General features: G+C 47.0%; 1 protein-coding gene across 1 annotated transcript in view; it reads right to left on the reverse strand.

Annotated features, from left to right (window-relative positions):
• Positions 1 to 14,499: 14,499 nt before the first annotated feature.
• The window catches only part of CLEC19A (C-type lectin domain containing 19A), a 61,058-nt gene continuing 52,417 nt past the window's right edge, over positions 14,500 to 23,140 (reverse strand). Inside the window, exon 5 of the mRNA XM_063932379.1 lies at positions 14,500 to 14,902. Within this exon, the coding sequence (XP_063788449.1) occupies positions 14,823 to 14,902 (80 nt within the window). The 3' untranslated portion in view covers positions 14,500 to 14,822. The remainder of the gene's footprint in view (positions 14,903 to 23,140) is intronic.

A 23,140-nucleotide genomic window follows, 5' to 3' on the forward strand; every position in this document is an offset into this window, starting at 1 on the left:
ACCGACAGTCACATGACCTCTTCCGCCAGCCCGACGGGTCACTGTCCTGATGGTCGGCATGCCGACCAACAGGGACTATTTCCACTCGTGGGTGTCCACGACACCCATAAAGTGGGAATAGAACCCGTGGCGACTGCAGGTCGCCACCGAGCCCGCAGCGTGGCGAGCGCAGCGAGCCCGCAAGGGGCTTGCTGCACTCGCCCCTCCCCGCCGGGATCCCGGCGTCGGTATGCTGCCGGGATCTTGGCGTCGGTAAGCTGACCGGCGGTCAGGAGACCGCCGGTCAGCCGTACTACACCCACAGGAAGACTAGCGGTACATACTGCGATATTGCTGCTTGGCTCTCAAAAATGTATAACTAAGGGTCTGATTCACTATCATTTGCGAATGTGAGAATACATGCACTAAGCGTTTATCAGCAGATTGAGCATGTGCTGAGAACGCATTGCGCATGTGCAAAGGTCAAAATGCATTGCTCTGCGTATGCAGCCTAATTGTAAAGAGAACGCAATTTGATTGACAGGAAGTGACCGTTTGTGGGTGGTAACATGGCATTTGTGGGGAGTGGTTGGGAAAATGTAGGCGTGTCATGGATGTTTTCGGGGCGTGTATCTGACACCATCTGCGAATGCTGCGATGAAGAACATGGCGCCCGGTGCGACTGCATTCACATTAATTTGTGTGGGCAACAGTCAGCCGCAACCATCATTTGTGCTCCTTTTTTCTGTATGCATTACGATTCTGTTAATTCATAAGCAGATTTGCAGATCGATGGGCGTCTTTTATGCTTTCTGAGCGGCTCTACACATGTGATTGTTAGCAGTTTAGGCCCTAAGTGCCTAATTGTATATAGCATCCACCATTAAGATTATTTCTTGCTAAACTACCTTTATAGATGTGTTTAGTATGCGTATGTCTTTCTGTGGCACGCGCAGGAGGGGTTTCTGAGTACTCAGAGCCCCCACCGCTGAGTGCCAGAAGATTTTTTTTTTTTACAATGTCCGTGACCTTGATGCCCGCGATCGGAGTCTCACAAATCTCATGTTAATGTGGAGGGTGGCGGAACCAACATGATATGATCCATTAGAAATGTAATTTTGTACCCCGCAGTTACTGAATTAGGGCCTCGTCGTAAAATACAGCAATTGAGGATCTTTCAGGAGGGGGCAGGGCCTAATTCACAGGCACAGCATGAAGATGTCAAGATATCAGGAGGAGCTGCTGCTGCATTATGCCGACAGGTAAACTGTGGAGCTTCACAATGAATGAAGCAACCTGTTCTCAAATTTCCATAGATTCCCTCTGACAGCTTCCTGATTAAACCTATTGGGGAGGCACTGCAGGAAGTTAGATAAGTTAAATATTGCAGTGATGTGTATATGGATTCAGTATGATATAAATCAGACATATACACAACACTGTGCAATATGCCATATACACGGGAGGCATTCAATTTTCTTGGCTATCAAAGAACTGACGCCGGGATCCTGACAGCCAGAATAACACCGGCGAGCGCAGCATGTCCCTTCACAGGCTCGCTGCGCTCGCCACGCTTCGGGCCCAGTGGTGACCTCCGGTCGCCACAGGGTTATATTCCCCTTCGCGTGGTGGCAAGTACTAACACCCGAGTGGGGATTTCGGACGGCGGTCGGGATTCTGGCACCGGTCTCAGGACAGCCAGGATCCGACAGCCAGTAAATTGAATGCCTCCTGTGTATATTGTGTATTGCACAGTGCTGTGTATATGTCTGATTTGTATAGTGTAGTATTGCACAGTACTGGGTTTGATGTATAGTGTATATTGCATAGTGCTATGTGTATGGTGTACATTGCACAGTGATGTGTGTATAGTGTACATTGCACAGTGCTGTGTGTATAGTGTATATTGCACAGTGCTATGTGTATGGTGTACATTGCACAGTGCTGTGTGTATAATTCATACTTGCCTACTCTCCCGGAATAGCCGGGAGGCTCCCGAAAATCGGGTGGAGCTCCCGGCCCTACCACCCGCAACCCCCCCGCATCCCCTAGCAAACCGGTGGCGCAGTCAAAGTGGACGGTCTGGGAGTCAGATGACGTGATTCGCGTCATCTTGGCCCTGCCTTGCAATGCCAATATTATAGGCATTGCTAGACAGGGTGTGGGGCCACGACAGTGTTGGACTGGCCCACAGGGGTACAGGGGAAACCACCGGTGGGCCCTACTGCCTGGCGGCCCAACTTCTCCTCTAGGGATCAGGTTCCAGACTGTGCTGTTACTAAACTAGTACATTATCATGCATGCACTACAGTATTTACTGTATATATTAATCTAGGGGACCAACCATACAAAATGGTTAGGCAAACCAAATTGGCGGCTGGGCACACCCCCTCTAGAGACTGGCCACACCCCTAAACATGGGCCTCTACCACTGTATTCCCCCGGTGGACCCTACTTGCCCCAGTCCGACACTGGGCCACGATGACGTGATTGTGCGGCCATGCCCCCAACCCCGCCCCTAAACATCCTCCTGCATCATCGCCACACCCCTGCTGCTCCGACCTGGCTGCCTCCTCCCGGAGTGGGCAGCCAGATTGTCGGTAAGTATGTAGTGTATATTGCCCAGTGCTGTGTGTATAGTGTATATTGGACAGTGCTGTGAAGTAAAGTCTCTGAAACATTGACTTAAAACTTGCTTTAAGTGTTGTTGTGTATTCTGAGTGCTGTTCTAATCCTTCTTTTAGTCTAAACTACTTCATTGCACACCTGCATAGGCAAATGCAGAGGGTTTCTGGTTGCCCGGAAACCACCTCCTCTTGGCCAGCAGCTCAGATTATGACAGAAATAGCAATACTATTTAATGCGATTACTAGGGCTGCTGCCACCATATGCAGTTCAAGGGTCAGAGCGGAAAGTGCAGCTCTATCTTCTACTGATTCTATTATGTTATGGAATGTTTAAACTTTTCCTTACCTGTTATTTTATTTATATTAGTTAAAATATGTTTGATACAGCCTATACTATAGACCATCTATAGTTTTAAATAGTGATACTGTATTCTATACAGTATCTAGTGTATATTCATTTCCAGGGTCAGTACTACAGGTGTACTCACACTCAACTTTGCGCGTGCATTACAGCATAGCTGATGCGACTAGTCTGCTCGCGGCCAGGATGTGCGCATGTGTACACACACGTACGTCCATAGGAATTAATGGAGTGATCACCGGCTGTGAGTAGTCACAGCCTGGAACATCATTGAGCATGCCACATTGCGGCAAAGCTGAACATGGCTACGTCTGTAGGTTCTTCTACTCAGTGCCATAACTAGGCATTTTAGCGCTGTGTGCAAGAAATGACAGTGGCGCCCCCCATGCAAGATAGGGGCAGTGCGCGCCGTAGGCGCGCAAAAAAATTATAGGGGCGTGGCTTCACGGGGAAGGGGCGTGGCACCAAAATAATAGCAATTCATACTACGGTGCACAGTAGTCTACATTATTCAAATTACGCTGCACAGTAGCGCCACTACACCAGGTAGAGCCCCTTTTATACATTACAGCAGACAGCGTCCCCCTTTTTACACATTACGGCAGCCAGTCCCCCTTTTTACACATTGCGGCAGCCAGGACCCCTTTTTACACATTGCGGCAGCCAGGCCCCCTCTTTACACATTGCGGCAGCCAGGACCCCATTTTACACATTGCGGCAGCCAGGCCCCCTTTTAACAGATTGCGGCAGCCAGGACCCCTTTTTACACATTGCGGCAGCCAGGCCCCCTCTTTACACATTGCGGCAGCCAGGCCCCCTTTTTACACATTGCGGCAGCCAGGATCCCATTTTACACATTGCGGCAGCCAGGACCCCCCCTTTTTACACATTGCGGCAGCCAGACCCCCTTTTTATACATTGCGGCAGCCAGGACCCCTTTTTACACATTGCGGCAGCCAGGACCCCATTTTACACATTGCGGCAGCCAGGACCCCCCCCTTTTTACACATTGCGGCAGCCAGGATCCCATTTTACACATTGCGGCAGCCAGGACCCCCCCTTTTTACACATTGCGGCAGCCAGACCCCCTTTTTATACATTGCGGCAGCCAGGACCCCTTTTTACACATTGCGGCAGCCAGGATCCCATTTTACACATTGCGGCAGCCAGGACCCCATTTTACACATTGCGGCAGCCAGGACCCCTTTTTACACATTGCGGCAGCCAGGATCCCATTTTACACATTGCGGCAGCCAGGACCCATCCCCCCCCCCCTTTTTACACATTGCGGCAGCCAGACCCCCTTTTTATACATTGCGGCAGCCAGGACCCCTTTTTACACATTGCGGCAGACGGTGTCCCCCTGAGAGAGAGAGAGAGAGAGAGAGAGAGAGAAAGAGAGAGAGAAAGAAAGAGAGAGAGGGATATACTTACCTTCTCCCCGCTGACAGGCTCCTCGTGCTGGCATCTCCCTCTCGGTGCAGGCAGTGAGATGAGAAGGAGGAGGAGGGAGGGGGAGCAGGGAGCCGCAGCAGCGCTATTTGATTGGTAGTAAGCGCCGCTGCAGCATCCCCCTCTCCTTCTGTATTGGCTGCCCGGCGCTGCTATGGATGCTGGGATGAAGGAACCGCATCCCAGCATCCATAGCAGCGCCGGGCAGCCAATACAGAAGGAGAGGGGGATGCTGCAGCGGCGCTTACTACCAATCAAATAGCGCTGCTGCGGCTCCCTGCTCCCCCTCCCTCCTCCTCCTTGAACCCGGCGCTGGTTTCTTCTCCCTCCAGCCGTGCACGGCGCACACAGAGGCGGCATGTAATGAGTCAATTTGACTCATTACATGCCGCTGGCCGTTGCGCCCTCAGGGCAACTGCGCTGTGTGCCAAGCCCCCTTGGCACACACGTAGTTACGGCGCTGCTTCTACTGCTCCCCACAACTCCTGCACTTGCTCCAATGTTCCGCAGAATGGAAGATTGTGGACTGCATTTAGAAACCCTACTCTAGAAATCCTGACCTGGATTAGCTGCCAGGATAGAGGTTGGGCAATTCTGGACTATGTATTTGCATATATTTATATATACTGTGTGTGTGTGTATATCAGTGACATGCGGTGGGGTGAGGCAGGTGAGGCAGAGCCTTTCCTGTCATACTAACCTTTGTGCCAGAGGTTTGACTGCGTAAAGTTTATGAAAAATACAAAACATATGTTTGAAATATCATCTTTGCATTATTCTAATAATTTTTAAAGCCAAAACTCTGGAGTAAAAAGTCTATGGCAGGTGATGCAGTGCAGAGGCGGAATTACCGCCAGTGCAACCAGTGCGTTGCACTGGGGCCCGCCTCTGTCCAGGGGCCCAAAGCATGTAATGAGTCAAACTGACTCATTACATGCCGCTGTGCGCTGCGGGCAACCGCTGCCCGCAGCGCACAGCCGCCCGGAGAGAGGAGAGGAGCAGCGGTACGGGGGAGAAGGAGGAGGAGGGAGCCGAAGGTGGGAGCCGCAGCAGCGCTTTACTACTGGTGGAGGCGCTGCTGCTACTGCCCCTCTGCTTCACTATAGGCTGTCTTCCGAGAACAGCCTATAGTGAAGCAGAGGGGCAGCAGCAGCAGCGCCTCCACCAATGACACAGCGCTGCTGCGGCTTCCTCCTCCACCTCCCTCCTCCTTCTCTCCAGCCCGGGAATCGTCTGATGCTGCACCGAGGAGCCTGAGTCAGCGGAGACGCCGGAGAGGGTAAGTATAATTCTTTCTTTCTGTCTCTTTCTTTCTGTCTCTTTCTTTCTTTGTTGGGACTGCCTGCCGCTATGTGTAAAAATGGGGGACTGCCTGCCGCAATGTGTAAAAATGGGGGACTGCCTGCCGCAATGTGTAAAAAGGGGGAATCTGCCTGCCGCAATGTGTAAAAATGGGGAATCTGCCTGCTGCAATGTGTAAAAATGGGGGACTACCTGCCGCAATGTGTAAAAAAAGGGAATCTGCCTGCCGCAATGTGTAAAAATGGGGGACTGCCTGCCGCAATGTGTAAAAACGGGGGACTGCCTGCCGCAATGTGTAAAAAAGGGAAATCTGCCTGCCGCAATGTGTAAAAAGGGGGGGACTGTCTGCCGCTATGTGTAAAAATGGGGAATCTGCCTGCCGCTATGTGTAAAAAGGGGGAATCTGCCTGCCGTAATGTGTAAAAAGGGGGACTGCCTGCCGCAATGTGTAAAAAGGGGGAATCTACCTGCCGCAATGTGTAAAAATGGGGAATCTGCCTGCCGCAATGTGTAAAAACGGGGGACTGCCTGCCGCAATGTGTAAAAACGGGGGACTGCCTGCCGCAATGTGTAAAAAGGGGGAATCTGCCTGCCGCAATGTGTAAAAAGGGGGGACTGCCTGCCGCTATGTGTAAAAATGGGGAATCTGCCTGCCGCTATGTGTAAAAAGGGGGAATCTGCCTGCCGTAATGTGTAAAAAGGGGGACGCTGTCTGCCGTAATGTGTAACAAGGGCACGCTGTCTGCCGTAATGTGTAAAAAGGGGACGCTGTCTGCCGTTATGTGTAAAAAGTGCACGCTGTCTGCCGTAATGTGTAAAAAGGGGGACGCTGTCTGCCGTTATGTGTAAAAAGTGTACGCTGTCTGCCGCTAAGTTTAACAAGGGCACGCTGTCTGCCGTTATGTGTAAAAAGTGTACGCTGTCTGCCGCTATGTGTAACAAGGGCACGCTGTCTGCCGTTATGTGTAAAAAGGGGACGCTGTCTGCCGTTATGTGTAAAAAGTGCACACTGTCTGCCGTAATGTGTAAAAAGGGGGACACTGTCTGCCGTAATGTGTAAAAAGGGGACGCTGTCTGCCGTAATGTGTAAGAAGAGGAATCTGTCCGCTGTAAGGTGTAAAAGGGTCTCTACCTGGTGTAGTGGTGCTACTGTGTGGCGTAATTTGAAGAATGGAGACTACTGTGCACCGTTTTATGAATTGGTATTATTTTGTGGCCACACCCCTTCCCCACGAAGCCACGCCACTATGTATTTTTGCGCGCGCCTACGGCGCGCACTGGCCCTGTTTTGCATGCAGGGGTGGGGCTCCAATGCCGTTTCTTGCACACAGTGCTAAAATGTCTAGTTACGGCACTGTTGCTAGGTATCCATTTCTCTGGCCCTGAGCAGGTCCCCCTCACCAGATCCTCTCCAGGGGTGAGGGGGTGGACTTGGATGGGATGTGGGGGGGGGCCCAAAGCATTTTGTCGCACCTGGGCCCACCGCTCGCTAGTTCCGCCACTGATGCAGTGCCACACCTGGCTAACTTTTCCGCACATCTCTGATCAAAACTCACCAAATTTCCAGGAGTTTATACTGCTGCACCTGTGTATAATGCCCAGGTGTACGTTTTGGCTGATATATTGCATGTAAATCTGGCTCTGGTGCTAGTCAGTGCCTCCTGAGCTATTTAGCTCACCGCACGTCCCTGGTGTGTGTGTGTGTGTGTGTGTGTGTGTGTGTGTGTGTGTGTGTGTGTGTGTGTGTGTGTGTGTATACACACACACACACACACACACACACACAAACACACATGGGAACCCCCTACCCATCCTACCGTAAAAACACTGCGTTTGCCCCTGTCTTTTTAAGCAAACACAAACTCAGTTGTATTTTCCTAATGATATATTATTTTGTGCTTACTCTATAATAGAGGTTCTCAAATGATGGTACACTTACAACCAGTGATACAATTAGCAAGTCTAGGCGGTAAATCGATCTTGAGTAACACCTACACCAGAGGTAGTCAAGACGTCAACCACAGTCTTCCATTGTGACTTCTGTAGTTACCCACCCATAGCAGGTGCTCCAAGTTCGTGGCCAAGTATAGAGCACAGTCCAACTATGCCTGGAGACAGTGGAGCATCTCCAAGTCATGTTTTTTTTGGGTGGGTTTTGCAGCTGAAAGGAAGAACTGGAGCTCAAAAATGGAACCGTATCATGTAGAGGAGAGAGCAGCCCAGGCAGCCAGAACATCATACAGAAAGTTAGAGGGGCTGCAGCGCATTTTAGGCGATGGGAGAGGCCGGAGAGTCACATGGGGGATGAAACTAGAGGCACAGGGGATCAAGAAGCTTGAGGCACAGGGAGCTGTCATGATTGTGGCGACATGGGGTGGTCATTAGGTTGGAGATACAGGGGGGATTTTGAGGCTGGAGACACAGGAGTGGTCATAAAGCTAGAGACACTGCATTAACATTAGGCTGGAGAGAGACAGGGAGACATGAGACTGGAGAGAGACAGAGTGGTATAGGGCTGGAGTGAGAAAGAAAAGCTTGAGGCTGGAGAGACAGCATATTTTCATATGTAGGAGCCTAGCAAAGTGTGTGATTGATGTCAGTTTCTCTTTCCATTAGCTGTAAGGGCCAACTGGGAAGGTGGAGGGTGGATTTTAGGGATAGACTTCTACCCTATGGATAGACCAGAGAGAGGTCTGTAGAGGAGGCAGTGAGAGCTATGTGGAGGGGCAGTGACTCAGGGAGAGCTATGGAGGGGGCAATGTACTATGTGGAATGAATGTTATGAATATTTATATGTTTATAAATTCATACTTTCTGCAAAGTGATACTTGACTTATTCCCATAGCCGCTATATGGAAATCGCCAAAAAAAGCTTGAGAACCTGTGTTCTAACATGTGTTCCGTGTATGAAGATACTAACATAAACTATTGTGTGACATTCTATTCTTTGTAAACATAAATGTGTTTCCAGTTTGTGCTTCCTGTAGTTACACCATCTTATGGTGATGTACCACAGCATTCACAGGTGGTTAGTCTCTTACGATTTACAATAAGATCAACTTGATATGACCACAAACAGCACCAATGCTCCAAATCGCATTAGACAGCTGCTCCTACACTGCTTAGTAAACCCAACATCTGCATAAGATCTTATTCAGAGTTGTATGCAATCGGTATTTCAAATTGTATCTGTAAAAAGTCTGATTTTGCAATCTATTCAGAGTTAGATGCATATACAAATTTGCAACTACAGTTCCAATATACAGATGGAGCCATGTTTTTCTTGGCCTTTAAAAGGATTAATTGCGCCAGGTCAGTCAGACTTAATCCCCTCCTGTAATGACTTAATCCCCTGATGTATTGTTCTCTCTGTATTGTATTGCAGCTGAGAACAATGGATGAAGGGTTTATGCTAATAAACCATGGTGTGCCTAGGCACAGAGAAGAAGCCAAGATAAATGTGGCTCCATCTGTATTTACGTGACTGTGTCAGATCAGTAAGAATTCAACTGGAGGCATGGCTTTATCATATTTGGGGGGTAAATGTATAAAGCAGTGATAATAGAGAAGTGTGCCAGTGGAGAATTTGCCCATGGCAACCAATCAGTATTGAAGTAACATTAATAATTTGCATACTATACAATTGTACGGAGCAGTTGATTGGTTGCAATGGGCAACTTCTCCAATGGCTCACTTCTACACTCTTATCACTGTTTCATACATTTACCCCTTGCTAACATACTGACTGCTCCTTTTGGGGGGTGGGGGTGGGGAGTATAGCCAGGTGAGTACTGTCTGCCTAGGGAGGCTCAAATTATTCAGTGGTCCCAAAAAACCACCATATAGGTAAGAAAAGACTCAGGCACAGGGGCTAAGTAGGGGTTGCAAAAAAATAAATAAAACAAACATGGGGCACCCAAGTGGCAAAAAAATAATTAAAATAATTAAGCGTGACAATGGAGGCATAGAACATTTTAAGTGACCTAACATTGTAGGGGGTCATTCCGAGTTGTTCGCTCATTGTCGATTTTTGCTATGCTGCGATTTGTTGCTAATAGCGCATGCGCAAGGCACGCAGGGTGCATGTGCTTAGTTATTTAACTATAAACTTAGCAGTTTTGCTGTGGATCCTGCGGCACTTTTCAGTCGCACTGCTGATCGGTGAATGATTGACAGGAAAGGGGCGTTTCTGGGTGGTAACTGAGCGTTTTCCGGGAGTGTGCTAAAAAACGCAGGCGTGTCAGGGAAAAACGCGGGAGTGTCTGGAGAAACGGGGGAGTGGCTGGCCGAACGCAGGGCGTGTTTGTGACGTCAAACCAGGAACTAAACGGACTGAGCTGATCGCAATCTGTGAGTACTAGGTCTGGAACTACTCAGAAACTGCAAAGAATAATTTATTAGCAGTTCTGCTAATCTTTCGTTCGCTATTCTGCTAAGCTAAGATACACTCCCAGAGGGCGGTGGCCTAGCGTGTGCAATGCTGCTAAAAGCAGTTAGCGAGCGAACAACTCGGAATGAGGGCCGTAGTCTATACTGGTGGCAGGAAGGCTAAAAAAAAAAAAAAAACAAGCACTTAAAATGTATTTCACACTATCATATGCCCTAAAGCTTGTGGATTCTATGAGACCCCCAGGCCCATGGCCATACACTTTAAATTTTTATACTCACAACAGTGTGTGTGCACATGGTAATTATCCCAGTCATATTGAAGTTTTACCTTGCACTTACCTTTGCACCTTACCTTTTTTACACTTACCTTTGCACCTTACCTTTTTTACACTTACCTTTGCACCTTACTTTACCTTTTACCTTGCACGTACCCAATATGTATGTCAGTATATAGTAACATAAGTATACAGCTAGAAATGTAAAGAACAGTTTTTAAGGGGCAACTTTTTTTCTCAGCACCATCAACCCTAGTTGCACCTCTGGTAGTGGCACGGCATATCTCAGGATGGCTCTGCCTAATATGGTTGGATTGGTGGTGGTGGTGGTATAGGTGGCTGCGGGGGAGATGAGTTCCACCGCTTCTCCAGGGCCACTTTAACCCTGCCATGGAGGGACATTACCTGTGAGGTGCTACAGCAAAGGCTGGCCCACAGATTAAAAGACAGATTACCTGCTAACTGGAAAAATAAGGTTCTGAAGTGTCCGACAGAGAGGTAATTGACAAGTTGTATACATGTATGCCATGTCAGCCGTGAGAACGCTGAGGAAAGATTAGGAACATTTTATATACTACATCTGCATTCATAAATAGTCAGTTTCTAAATAGATAGCCAAGCTTCTGAGTATCATCAAAGACAATAAGGTATATTTCTGCAGCAATGAACAAAAAATGTGTAATATCCATCCTCACATACAGTGTGAACCATAGAAAAATAATAACTGCGCTGATCTTTCGTGTAAAAACTCAAATTATTCTAATGTCTTAAATTAATTATATTACAACAAACACACTCTCACACAAAAAATATAATTGTTGACATAAACATACAATAAACAATTCTCAAGGACATCAGTATATGCACTTGGTTTTGCACATAGGGTCTAATTCAGACCTGATCACTAGCAAGCGATTTTTGCACTGCTGCGATCAGATAGTCGCCGGGGGTGGGGGAGTGTATTTTAGCTGTCCAAGTGTGCGAACACATGTGTAGCAGAGCTGTACAAACAGATTTTGTGCAGTCTCTGCGCAGCCCAGGACTTACTCAGCCGCTGCGATTACATCAGTCTGTCCGGGAACGGAATTGACGTCAGGAACCCTCCCTGCAAATGCATGGACACGCCCGCATTTTTCCAGACACTCCCTGAAAACGATCAGTTGACACCCACAAACGCCTTCTTCCTGTCAATCTCCTTGCGATCGCCTGTGCGAATGGATTCGTCACACAAACCCATCGCTGAGCGGCCATCAGCTTTGTACCCGTGCAACGCTCCTGCGCACTGCGGTGCTCAGTTTGGACCTGATCTCCCACTGTGCAAAAATGCTCAGCAGCGATCAGGTCTGAATTACCCCCATAGTGTGAGCATTTACTCCCCATAAAGTCCTGGGACCAAATAATATAGTAAATAAATTAATAAGTGCATACTCTTTAGGTGCATAAGATGCACCAGAAGTTAAGATTTTTTTTATTTGTGCGTTTTTTGTAATATAAAGTATACAATTTTAATAAAGTGGAAAAAAATGTATCAGTCTTTATCAAAAATGTTACAAGAAAGGTACGTATCAGCGCAGTGATTCTTTTCTTACAGTGGCTCAAGCAGAGCCGGCCTTAGGCATAGGCAAACGAGGCAAATGCATAGGGCATTTGGTATGCTATGGGGCACCAGCAGCGTCTGATGATTAAAATGATATGCGGCATGCCTATATTCTGTGTGTGACTACGGCTGTATCTGCATACAAAATGCTACGTTGCAGTGTATTCCTGGAAATCACTGTAATGTAGCATTTTATATGCAGATACAGCTGCAGTCGCACACAGAATTATAAGCATACTGCTTATCATTTTAATCAGCAGAAGCTGCTTCTGTGTCCTAGCCACATAGTAATGCAAATAAGACGCATTTTCATAAACAAAAGGCGCCCAACGTTAGCAGAGCTGCCAGCTGACTCATGTCTGGCATCTCCTGCAGAACCAGCGGTGGTGCTAGGGGGCACCAGCCAAAATCTTGCCTAGGGCATCATATTGGTTAGGGCCAGCTCTGGGCTCAAGTATATTACCTATTCATTTATAAGGTCACCCAAGCTTATAAATTAATGGAGCAGATTTCAGTGTATTTCCTTATTTAATGTGCACTAACTTCAGTTGCAACGTACAAGAATTAGTTTGCTTAGTGAATAGAGACTAATTATTTTATAGATGGCTGACCATGGGCTTAATTCAGACCTGATCACTGTTTTGCAAAATTGCACAACGGCAGATTATCGAATGACTGCGCATGCATATGCATCGCAATGCGCAAGCCCAAACAGCTACAGAATGGTGTGAAAATTTCGATCGCTAGGCGTATCCAAGGTGATTGATTGGAAGAGGAAGTTTGTGGGTGGTAACTGTCAGTTTTCTGGGGGTGTCAGGAAAAACGCAGGCGTTCCCAAGCGTTTTAAGGGAGGGTGTGTGACTGCACAGACTGGAAAAATCATTCGATGGATAGTGAGTTGCGAATGGATATGCAGATTTCCGCTGTCTGGTGAAGTTTTCACACTTGCACGGGGTGGGTTTTCACTTTCTATGGGTGGAGGCTATCTGATCGCAGACCTCTGCAAAAATGCAGAGGAGCAATCAGGTCTGAATTAGGCCCAATATTACCACAGAAATGGTTACAAATGTAGATTTTTGAGGTTGTAATGTTAGCATACATATATTGTAGTTCATAAAAATACAGACGTAGATACATTTTGGATAATCAGTACTAAAGTCAGATCTGCTGTAGGAAAAATAATTAGTGTTTGTTTAACTATGATTATAAGCTGCACTGTTCTATGTCAATAAGTAATCTAATATATGTGTGTTATGTTGTTTAAACTACAGTATGCTACTGTTTGAAAATTAAATTATCGTTTTGCTGATTTTCAGAGTAAAAGTAACAAAGTAAAAGATTTGAGGTTATTAGATGTAATTTAAATACATTTTCCATCCTTCATTGGCAATACAATTAAAGTCAATTTTGGTCTCCTTGGTTGTGTCCAGGGGCAGATTGGCCGTAGGGCTCACCAGGAAGATTCCTGGTAGGTTGACATGTCTGTGGGGCTTGTTTTGTGTGCTGTCATGTGGCCCCTCCCCCACATGACAGGCAGCCCACTGCACTCAGAACACTGCATTGTCCCCATTAATTCTGTTATTCCATCTCTGCAGTACAGCAACTCTGCCATGCAGTCATACTGCCCATGTTCGGCCACTTCTGCTTAATTTTACATGGCCACTTTTAGTTCTCAATCCTCCCCTGGTCTCAGACACAACTGCAGCAAAAGTCACAAGGAAGGCCGCAATTGCATCCAATCAGGCCCTATGAGGAAGTATCCTGCCCCCACAACAAAGACCTCCTCTTTATCAGACCCCGCCCCCATTAGGTCTGCGTCCATAAATTTCCTGGGCTGGTTTTCCATCCCAATCCACCTCTGGGTGTGTCATTTGCTGTGTTGGGATGAGAACTCCTGCCTTTCAGCCTCTCTGGTTTGGGAAAGACAGCGGTGACTGCATGCTCAAGGATGGAGTGCGGCCAAGCAACACCATGACAGAAGCATCAATAGAAAACATTACCTTCCACTTATTCAGAGTATCACATTACTGCTTAATTATATCTAACTGTACTAAATTATTAGATCATATAAGCTTGCACATGAGGAAGGAGGAAATTCTTTTTTATTTATATCTGATAAGGGCTGGACAACTGCCGGCCAGAAAGCTCAAACTAGGCAGAGTCTCTGGTTACTCTGATGAATGTTGTGTCAGTAAGTGCAGCATTGATTGTAACTGGCACCTCTTATATGCATATATACCCATAGAGGTAGGATTTGGCAGGACACACACAGTGTACACTACACAATGTGTATCTTTGTGTGCATATTTCTTTTAAAAAGGTTGTGAATCAAACTGTGCTATCATTACTTTTGTTTTTAATTAAAAATAATCCACCCCTGTATTAAGTATCATGTTTATTATGTATGTTTTTGGCCTTTGTGTAGTGACCCTACTCTCCCTGTCCTTATCCCCACTTATTGCTCCCTTGGAAGACCCCTTTGACATTATTACTCTGAATGATTGCGGAACATAAATCTTTGTATAAGTTTTCTTTATTATTTACAATTTATGTGCATATGATATTTCATAAATGTGAAAAATTACTGCTTTTGCTTGATTCAAACCTGTACTGTGATGATAATTTATCTATACATTGTTACAACCTCTTACCACCTTTCTATTTTCCTCTACCCAACATTACCTTAGTCTAATAAAAATGTAAAAAAACAAACAGTGATATAAACATTCTGTATTAAAATCGCTTCTTTCCGTCAAATTGTGAGGATTATGTAGGGTAAACAATTGTCCAAAGTTCAGATGACCATCAATAGAGGAGTCACATGTGTATCAATAGAGGAGTCACATGTGTGTCATAGATTGAACCTTGCAGACAAAAGGAAATTCTCGGTTGCAGCTGTTGTCATTCCAGGAACGTAAAGCTGGCGGGAGAAAAACAGATAACTATAAAATGATTGAATGTACAATATAACGTTATACAACTGACATTCAACTAAAACAAGAAGCTATATAATACTGTACATCATGTTGCATTTTTTGCTGGGAATGACGAGGTTCAGGCAAACAATAAGCTACAACCCCTGAAAATCAGCCCAGTGGTCAGGATATGTTGGTTAGGCAAACATTTCTGCATAGAGTGTAATAGAATACAATTATAATCATTTCCATTGTGAATTGTTCAACAGGGGATTGCAGGTCTGGGAAAGCTGAATGCCAGATCAGAGACTAATGTGAAAGCGTACCTCCCAACATCGGGCGATGGTGATTCTGGACATGCACCTCGTTTGGAGCTTTCACATAAAAATACCATTTATGGTGACTCTGCATTTTATGGAAATACCTGCCAACATATAGCAAATTGCGATTGACATTCTGACGGCTGAACAGTTCCCTAAAATCTGGACGGTCCCTTGAAGTCGGGACTGGTGGGTGGTATGCAGAAATAGAGAAGGTCAGGACATAAAATGCTTGAGCGTGCTATATTATACTAACCTAGGCTGACCATATTATCCCTTTAACCTGGGACACTCATGAATTACACAGGTTCTGCGGCTGCTTAAAACCAGGTGAAATGCAAGCTTGTAGTCAGCCAGCCACAGAACCTGTGTAATTCATGAGTGTCCCAGGTTAAAGGGATAATATGGTCAGCCTAACTAACCCCTGATTGCTTACTACAGCTGGGCTTCTAACGCAAGACAATAAACACTCCGAATGAAGAGACAAACAACCAATAAGAGAAACTGGGCCTGATTCAGATTTGTAAGTAAAGCAAAAAAATGATGTAACTTTGTGTCTGGAGCAAACCATGTTTCCATGCAAGAGGCGCAAATACATTTATATTTATTCTGTGCAGGGTAAATACTGGATGCTTTTGCATGTAGCCCTCAAATGTTAGACAGCTATATTTTCACACTGCAATTTAGATTTCAGTTTGAACACACCTCACCCAAATCTAAAGGGGGGTACACACGGAGACATCCATGTTTAAAATCTAAGCAATCTGACTATGCTTAGTTTTTAAGCACGGATCTGCCGTGTGTATGCCCCGCAGCGATAGCGATGCGCGGGGCTATCGCCAGTGCTAGATTGAGCCTGCATGCAGGCTCAATCTAGCGGGTCGCTCACTTCAGCGCTGTGTGAAGTGAGCGGCCCCCCGTCGTCAAAACCCCCCCACCCACCCCCACACTCGCTCAGCACATCGCGCTGTGCTGAGGGGGGGGGGGATGTGTGCTGAGCGGTCTGTGTTAAGGTCGCTCAGCACACATCTCTCCCGTCAGTACCCCGCTTAACTCTCTCCGCACACGTTTCATCTGCCCTACCTGCATTGCAACATGGTTTTGCCCAGTTGCTTGCCTTTTTCCTTTGCTTGAAAATCAGAATCAAGCTCACTGTACAGTCTACTACAACACCTTCTGTGATAGGACAAAGGCTAAGGAACTCACACCAAAATTAGATCATGTTGGAAGATGTAATGTTCTGTGGGCTTTATTCAGGGTGTGGAGCATATCACAAAGTATCGATGTTCAGTACTTTATGCATGCGCCGGATCTGTGCAGTGCGGGTCTGCGACGCCGGATGCAGTACAGCATCAAACTGTCAGTGACAGTCTGATATCATTTGGGGGTGGAGCAGCGGTGCAAGTGGGCGGGTACGGCGTACCCTTAAGAATTTAGCCGCGGGTACGGCGTACCCACCCCGCCGGGCCGCCGCTCACTGTGACTGTGCTGATGCGCTCACCAGTTGCCGCTGTGGGCGGGTACCGCTGCTGCCACTGTGCGCCTCCGTATTGGTGCCTCCCCTTCCCAGCCTGCTGGGAGCGTGATTGTGATGTCATCACCCTCCCGCGGCTGGGGCGGCGGGTGCGCAGAGGACCCTGGGGGCTGGCTGGGCGCGTGAGGCGGCTTGAGCAGCGGCAAGTCGGCAACTTGCAGGGGTCACTCAGGGGGAGCCGCGCTGCATTAGGAGCACCTCATCTCCCGGATGGGAGCAGCCTGACTGCCTGAGGTACAGTGTACTGTCTGTACTAGTCTAGTAAACACTATTAAAACAGTGTCAGCGGCCTGGGGCAGTGTGTGTATATATATATATATACACACACATACACACTAATTAGGATAGTTATATTTGGTGCTGCAGCTGCTGCTATACTTCAACTCACCATGCCCACTGGTATTTACAATGTAATCAACTAGTGGAGATGGTGATTCCAAGTACAGCAGCAGCTGTAGCCCTAAATATAACTATACTAATAAGTGTGTGTATGTGTATCAGCGCTGCAAGTATGGCGGTATGGGGCGGTACGGCGTACAGGTAAGAAATTCCTAGCTGGTACGCCGTATCGCCGAGCCGTCCATCATAATGCATCCCGCTGGCTTCATTCTGTGTGAAGGGAGGAGAGCGCAGCGCCTCTCCTGCCCCTCAATTCTCTGTGATGCCTGATCTCACCGTCTCACTCTCCAGCGGCGGTGGCGGGGTCAATCTGAATAAGGCAACAGTTTGCTAGCCAATCAGAGCTAATGAACCAACGCCTCATTTGCGATACCCCGCCGCTGGAGACATCACCGGATTTCTGGAGCATTGAGGGGCAGGAGAGGCGCTGCACTCTCCTCCCCTCACGTAGAAGAAACAGAGCCAGCGGTGAGGGGGGCAATGTATTTCTGGCACTGTGTAGGCAATGTATATCTGGCACTGTGGGGGCATTGTATATCTGGCACAGTGGGACAATGTATATCTGGCATAGGGGGGCCAGAGCCGGCCCTAACCAATATGATGCCTTAGGCAAGATTTTGGTGTTGCCCCCTAGCACCATCGCTAGTTCCGCCTCTGACCCTGCACCCCTTTCCCAGCACCATCACCCCCCACCCATAGCAGCCCTTTTTTTTTTTTTCCTACCCCCTGTAATTTAAATAAGAACAGTGTGCACATTCGGCGCACAGCCCAAAAAGGTATGTGTTTTTGCTAGCAAGGGGCATGGCCACACAATAGTACCCCCAATTCAACTTATGCCTCACAGTAGTGCAAGTTTATTCACAATTTATCATGCGATAGTGTCCCTTATTCACATTACATCACACAGTAGTACCACTTTACCTTATATACGTTACTCCTCACAGTAGTGCCCCTCATTCACATAACATCATACTGAATTGCTCTTTATTCACATTACACCACACCATATTGCTCTTTCTTCTCATTACACCAGACCATATTGCTCCTTATTCACATTACACCACACCATATTGCTCTTTATTCATATTAGACCACACAGTAGTGCCCTTTCTATACGTTACACCACACAGTAGAGCACCTTATACACATAATGCCACACATTGGTAATGCATTTATACACATAATACCACACAGTAATGCCCCTTACACATATGACACACATTATTAATGTCCTTAAAAACATAATGCGCCTTACACATTGTGCCAACCCTTATTAATGCCCTTATACATATAATTTCCCTTACACATATGCCACACATTGTTAATGCCCTTATATACGTAATGACACACATAAAGTCCCTTACACATATGCTGCACATTATTAGTGCCCTTATACACATAATGACACACATAGTGCCACTTATACATATGTTACACATTATTAATGCCCTTATACACGTAATGACACATATAGTTCCTGGCGTGAGTCAACTGGCAGCTCTGCTAACATCGGGTGCCTATTTTTTATGAAAATGCATCTTATTTGCATTGCTATGTGGCTAGGATGCACAAGCAGCTTCTGCTGATTAAAGTGATATGCGGCATGCCTATATACTGTGTGTGACTGTGGCTGTATCTGCATACGAAATGCTGCACACAGAATATAGGCATGCCGCAGATCATTTTAATCAGCAGAAGCTGCTTGTGCCCCTAGGCATACCAGGTGCCCTAGGCAATTGCCTAGTTTGCCTATGCCTAGGGCAGGCTCTGAGGGGGGCAATGTGTATCTGGCACTGTGGGGGCATTGTATGTCTGGCACAGGGGGCCAATGTATATCTGCCACTGTGAGTGCAATGTATATTTGACACAGGGGGGCAATGTATATCTGGCACTGTGGGGGCAATGTATATCTGGCACTGTGGGGGCATTGTATATCTGCAACAGTGGGACAATGTATATCTGGCACAGGGGGGCATTGTATATCTGGCACTGTGGGAGCTATGTATATCTGGCACAGGGGGGCAATGTATATCTGCCACTGTGGGTGCAATGTATATTTGACACAGGGGGCAATGTATATCTGGCACTGTGGGGGCATTGTATATCTGCAACAGAGGGACAATGTATATCTGGCACAGGGGGGCATTGTATATCTGGCACTGTGGGAGCAATGTATATCTGGCACTGTGGGAGCAATGTATATCTGGCACTGTGGGGGCATTGTATATCTTGCACTGTGGGGGTAATGTACATTATATCTGGCACTGTGGGGGCAATGTATATCTGGCACTCTGGGGGCATTGTATATCTGTCACTTTGGGGCATTTGTGTATCTGGCACAGTGGGGCAATGTATATCTGGCACAGTGGTGCAATGTATATCTGGCACAGTGGGTCATTTGTGTATCTGGCACATTGGGGGCATATGTATATCTGGCACTGTGGGGCAATGTGTATGTGGCACTAGTGGGGTCATATGTGTATTTGTCCCAACCCCCCATATGTGTATCACGCCCCCATTTTCATTGGCCACATCTCATGTGGCATTTGGCCATGCCCATTTTTTGGCACGCGTACACAGTACCTATAAGACATTTTTTCTACTTGCACCACTGGGGTGGAGTGGGGGCGGCTATGGCCTCCATTTCTCAAAATGGATGCCTGTCGTCGGCATTGTGGGGAAGGAACGAGGCCAGGATCTCCTCAGAGGATGGAGATTTCCTGGCCTCTTGGCAACACCTGCGGCGGCCAGCCAATGGTGTCAGAGATTATCTAATACTGCATGCTAGCTCGCAGCACAGATCAGTAATGCAAGCAGGGGGCATGATGCTTCCTACTGCATTACCATATTAGTGCTATCACTGCTGCTTCTATGTAAGCCATAGGGGGTGATTCAGACCTGATCGCTGCTGTGCGTTTTCACACAGCAGGCGATCAGGTACTAACTGAGCATGCGTATGCACCGCAATGCGCACGCACGTCGGACAGCAACAAAGGGCATCGCCGGTCAGCAACGGGATGGTGCGAAAATTCTGATCGCACAGGCGTTTGCAAGGTGATTGACAGGAGAAGGCCATTCGTGAGTGGTAACTGACCGTTTACTGGGAGTGTCCAGAAAAACACAGGCATGCCCAAGCGTTTTCAGGGAGGATGTGTGACGTCAGCGCCAGCCCCGATCAACCTCTTCTCATCGCACTGTAGGAGTAAGTCCTGGGCTGCGCAGAGACTGCACAAAGTAGATTTTTGCAGCTCAGCGTACACATGGGATCGCACACTTGCACTGCAAATTTACACTCCCCCTGGAGGCGGTGACTATCCGAATGCAGGAGAGCAAAGTCTGCAGCCCAGCCATCAGGTCTGAATCACCCCCATAGTTACTCCATCCACATCTGAATTAGGCCTTGTGTTTGTATAGTGCGTGAGAGTGTTATATTAAAATCAAGTTCTGTAATTGTGGGTATGTGAAATGCTCTACTGTATACAGTGTTAGATCATGTTGTGTAGCTGCATAATATAGAATTCTTTTGTGATCCCAGAGACAGTTCATGTTGGGCAGGTGATGTGCTTTAAGGGGGTAATTCAGAGTTGATCATTGATGTGCTACATTTAACACATCTATGATCAGTTACTCTGACAAGCAGGGGGACGCCCAGCACAGGGCTAGTCCACCCCGCGTGCCAGGCCCTACCTTTCCCGCACAGGTACAAAAGCATCGCACATCGGCGATGCTTTTGTACCTGATAAGTAGCTTCCTGCAGCTCCTGTGCTCTGGCAGAGAGCTACTGGCCGCAGCGGCTGCGTGTGACATCACGCAGCTGCCGCGGCCTGCACACCCAATGGTCCAGACACGCCTCCGTTGTCCGGACCACGTCCCATCTTGGCACGCCCCCTCCTGCCCTGCGACCTCCTCTGCCTGTCAATCAGGCTGAGGCAATCACAGTCCAATGATGCAGATAGCATCTCATTGGGCACCCGGGGTGCGCACTTGCAGTGCGGCCGCTGCGCGGGCGCACTCCACAAAAAGATTCAGACTGCGATCGCTGCTGCTGCAGCGATCCAGTCTGAATTAGCCCCTAAATCTGTATACAGAATTGTATTGGGCAAAGCAGCGATCATTGGATAGAATACATCAAGCAAATACCCCTCCTTCTCAACAAATGGTTTGTTTTTAAATATTGGTAGATATGTAAGATCATATTTTGACATTTCTACTGGAATCAGCTGAAACAGCAGCCAGTGGTGCTTGACTGAAGAGAAATGTGTTCTTGCATTAAATGTCTCACTTGTCACATATTACAACTAATAATGTAGAGAAAACATTCCCAAACATGTAACTGGAATTTATGGCCCCTTAGCAATTACCTAGGTGAAGATGTGCCTCCAATGCTTTATCTCTGAAATCATACCACGTACCACTGATCCTTTGCAAATCTATCACTAACATGGCAATGTGCATCCACATGTTTCATAAGCCGTCATTTGTGCCTAAACTGGACATATATATTTGTATGTTTCAAGAAACTGTCAAATCTGATTGCTGCCTGTATAGATCACACTGTAGTTCTGACTATGTAATCTTCCAGTCCTGCTTTTATATATATATATATATATATATATATTGTCAAAGTCGAAAAATATTGCAGTACACACATCACGTACAAACTACACACAGATGGCCTCCGCGCGTGTACTTGTTCTGCCGTGCATGCACATATCCGCAATTTGCGTATGGTCGCTCCCGCGGTCCTGCGCGTGGTATGGGTATTTATGGTAGAGTTTGTGAACGCATGGAAAGCTATCAAAACACATTACATATTTAATCCAAATAGTGCACAATGTACACATAGGGGTAAATTTACTAAGATTCGTAATTTTCCGTTTGAGGTCAAAGTTCAATCACGAATGACATCGAAAGTGTAAATATGCAACTTTTTGAATTTAGTACAACTAATTTACTAAGCTGCCGTATTCTGCATTTTCGGTTTTACCGATGTCGATGTAATTCGTTTTTTTAGGCAGTGTTTTACGTGAGCGACTTGTAAAACACTGCCGACTTTAATACAATGAATCTCGGCCGGATCTGAGAGAACCGTGCTGGGCTTCATTGTGCACTTTAAAAAAAAAAAAAAATCAGTGTTAAATTTAAAAAAAAAAATGCGTGGGGTCCCCCCTCCTAAGCAAAACCAGCCTCGGGCTCTTTGAGCCGATCCTGGTTGCAAAAATATGGGGGAAAAAATGATAGAGGTTCCCCCATATTTAAACAACCAGCACCGGGCTCTGCGCCTGGTCCTGGTTCCAAAAATACGGGGGACAAAAAGCGTAGGGGTCCCCCGTATTTCTGAAACCAGCACCGGGCTCACTAGCCAGATACATAATGCCACAGCCTGGGGACACTTTTATATAGCTCCCGGCGGCCCTGGCATTACATAACCAACTAGTCACCCCTGGCCGGGGTACCCTGGAGGAGTGGGGACCCCTTCAATCAAGGGGTCCCCCCCCCCTCCAGCCACCCAAGGACCAGGGGTGAAGCCCGAGGCTGTCCCTCCCATCCATGGGCTGCGGATGGGAGGCTGATAGACGTTGTGTAAAAAAAATGAGTATTGTTTTTAGTAGCAGTACTACAAGTCCCAGCAAGCCTCCCCCGCAAGCTGGTACTTGGAGAACCACAAGTACCAGCATGCGGAGGAAAACCGGGCCCGCTGGTACCTGTAGTACTACTACTAAAAAAATACCCCAATAAAAACATAAGACACACACCTTGAAAGTATAACTTTAATACATACATACACACCTCCATATACACATACTTACCTTATGTTCACACGAGGGTCGGTCCTCTTCTCCATGTAGAATCCATGGTGTACCTGTGGAAAAAATTATACTCACAAAATCCAGTGTAGAAGCCTCTTCTTCTTTTAATCCAGTTGTAATCCAGGTACTTGTCAAAATAAAAAAACGGACACCCGACCTCGCACTGAAAGGGGACCCATG

The sequence above is a fragment of the Pseudophryne corroboree genome, chromosome 7 (genome assembly GCF_028390025.1).
Source record: "Pseudophryne corroboree isolate aPseCor3 chromosome 7, aPseCor3.hap2, whole genome shotgun sequence".
In the NCBI taxonomy this organism is placed as follows: Eukaryota; Metazoa; Chordata; class Amphibia; order Anura; family Myobatrachidae; genus Pseudophryne; species Pseudophryne corroboree.